Source organism: Nuphar pumila, chromosome 3 (genome assembly GCF_984573655.1).
Source record: "Nuphar pumila chromosome 3, dmNupPumi1.hap1.1, whole genome shotgun sequence".
Lineage (NCBI taxonomy): Eukaryota > Viridiplantae > Streptophyta > Magnoliopsida > Nymphaeales > Nymphaeaceae > Nuphar > Nuphar pumila.
This window is the reverse complement of record NC_143251.1, coordinates 39219838-39220925: the sequence shown is the minus strand read 5'-3', so window position 1 is coordinate 39220925 and position 1088 is coordinate 39219838. Positions and strand designations below refer to the sequence as shown.

At 47.1% G+C, this 1088-nt stretch overlaps 1 protein-coding gene across 1 annotated transcript; it reads left to right on the top strand.

The window, feature by feature from the left end:
• Window positions 1–414: 414 nt before the first annotated feature.
• LOC149842648 (uncharacterized) lies at window positions 415–729 on the top strand. The gene has a single exon (XM_090000710.1). The coding sequence runs from the start codon at window positions 415–417 to the stop codon at window positions 727–729; it is 315 nt and encodes a 104-aa protein (XP_089856836.1).
• The last annotated feature ends 359 nt before the right edge of the window (window positions 730–1088 follow it).

Here is a 1088-nt window from a genome sequence, read left to right as displayed (position 1 = left end):
TGTACAATGTGATAGCACCCGACACGTCCACCCTCTCTCATTGCAGGCCAAGAAATGTTACATCGACCATAAATTTGAGTCATGGTCTGTCCCTCTGTGCCCACTAAAGACAGCTTCCCATTTGGCCACATGCTTCTGAAATCAAACTCTTAACTTCCTTCAACTTGGAAGGCTTAAGCAGATCAACCTAGCCAAGTGTGCAGAGCCCTTATCCACTCAGTCATTTGTTATTATATGACTATCCCAAATCAAAGGACACCACAGTAATTTTAAGAAAAGTTGAAAGGAATGGGATATTCTATCCCTTGGAGCCTTCCCCACCCCCCCTCTACTTAAGCAGGAGTAACGTCTGCTTCGCTTCACGCATCCCTCGTTTCCACTCTTCCATAAACTGTGGTGGTGGTGGTAATGGTTATGGCGAGGTTTCATAGGCCGAGTCGAGCAGCGGCAGCTGCAGTGGACGCAGTGTCATGGTACTGCGCTGTGGTGTTAGTGGCGCTCATCTTGGTGGGTTTGTTCTCTCAGGCGCGGCCAAGCGTCGCCGGAGCGGTGGCGATTCCCCGGCGGCCCTGCGATGAGATATACGTGGTTGAGGAAGGGGAGACGCTTCATACGATCAGCGACAAGTGTGGTGACCCTTATATTGTTGAGAGGAATCCCCACATCCACGACCCTGATGATGTCTTCCCTGGTCTCGTTATCAGGCTCTCTCCTTCTATCGATAGATAAATGCGTCCTTTGATTGGAATCTCTCTCTCTCTCTTAGCTTCTTCCAATCTACTGTTATGGGGCGCATAGAGTTTGTGGTAGCGGAAAAAGAAGAGATAGTAAAGGAAAAAGGAAAATAAGAATACATGTAAAAATCGACTCCTTGTGCAGTTTGCAATATTTCAAGCTTTCCATAGAAAGAAAGTGTAGCTTTTAAGATGGTTTTGTGAATATTGCATCTCTGTTTCTGTTATGGTTTCTCCTACCTTCTTCATTTTTTTCTTATACACCGGAGAGAGAGAGAAAGAGGTGGTGGTGTGGGGGGGCGGGAGAGGTTATGCTGGTGTGGTTAACAACTACATAGCAAGAGCAGCCTATGC

Coding starts and splice junctions, on each gene's coding strand:
- LOC149842648 (XM_090000710.1), top strand. CDS start 415: ATGGCGAGGTTTCATAGGCCGAGTCGAGCAGCGGCAGCTGCAGTGGAC.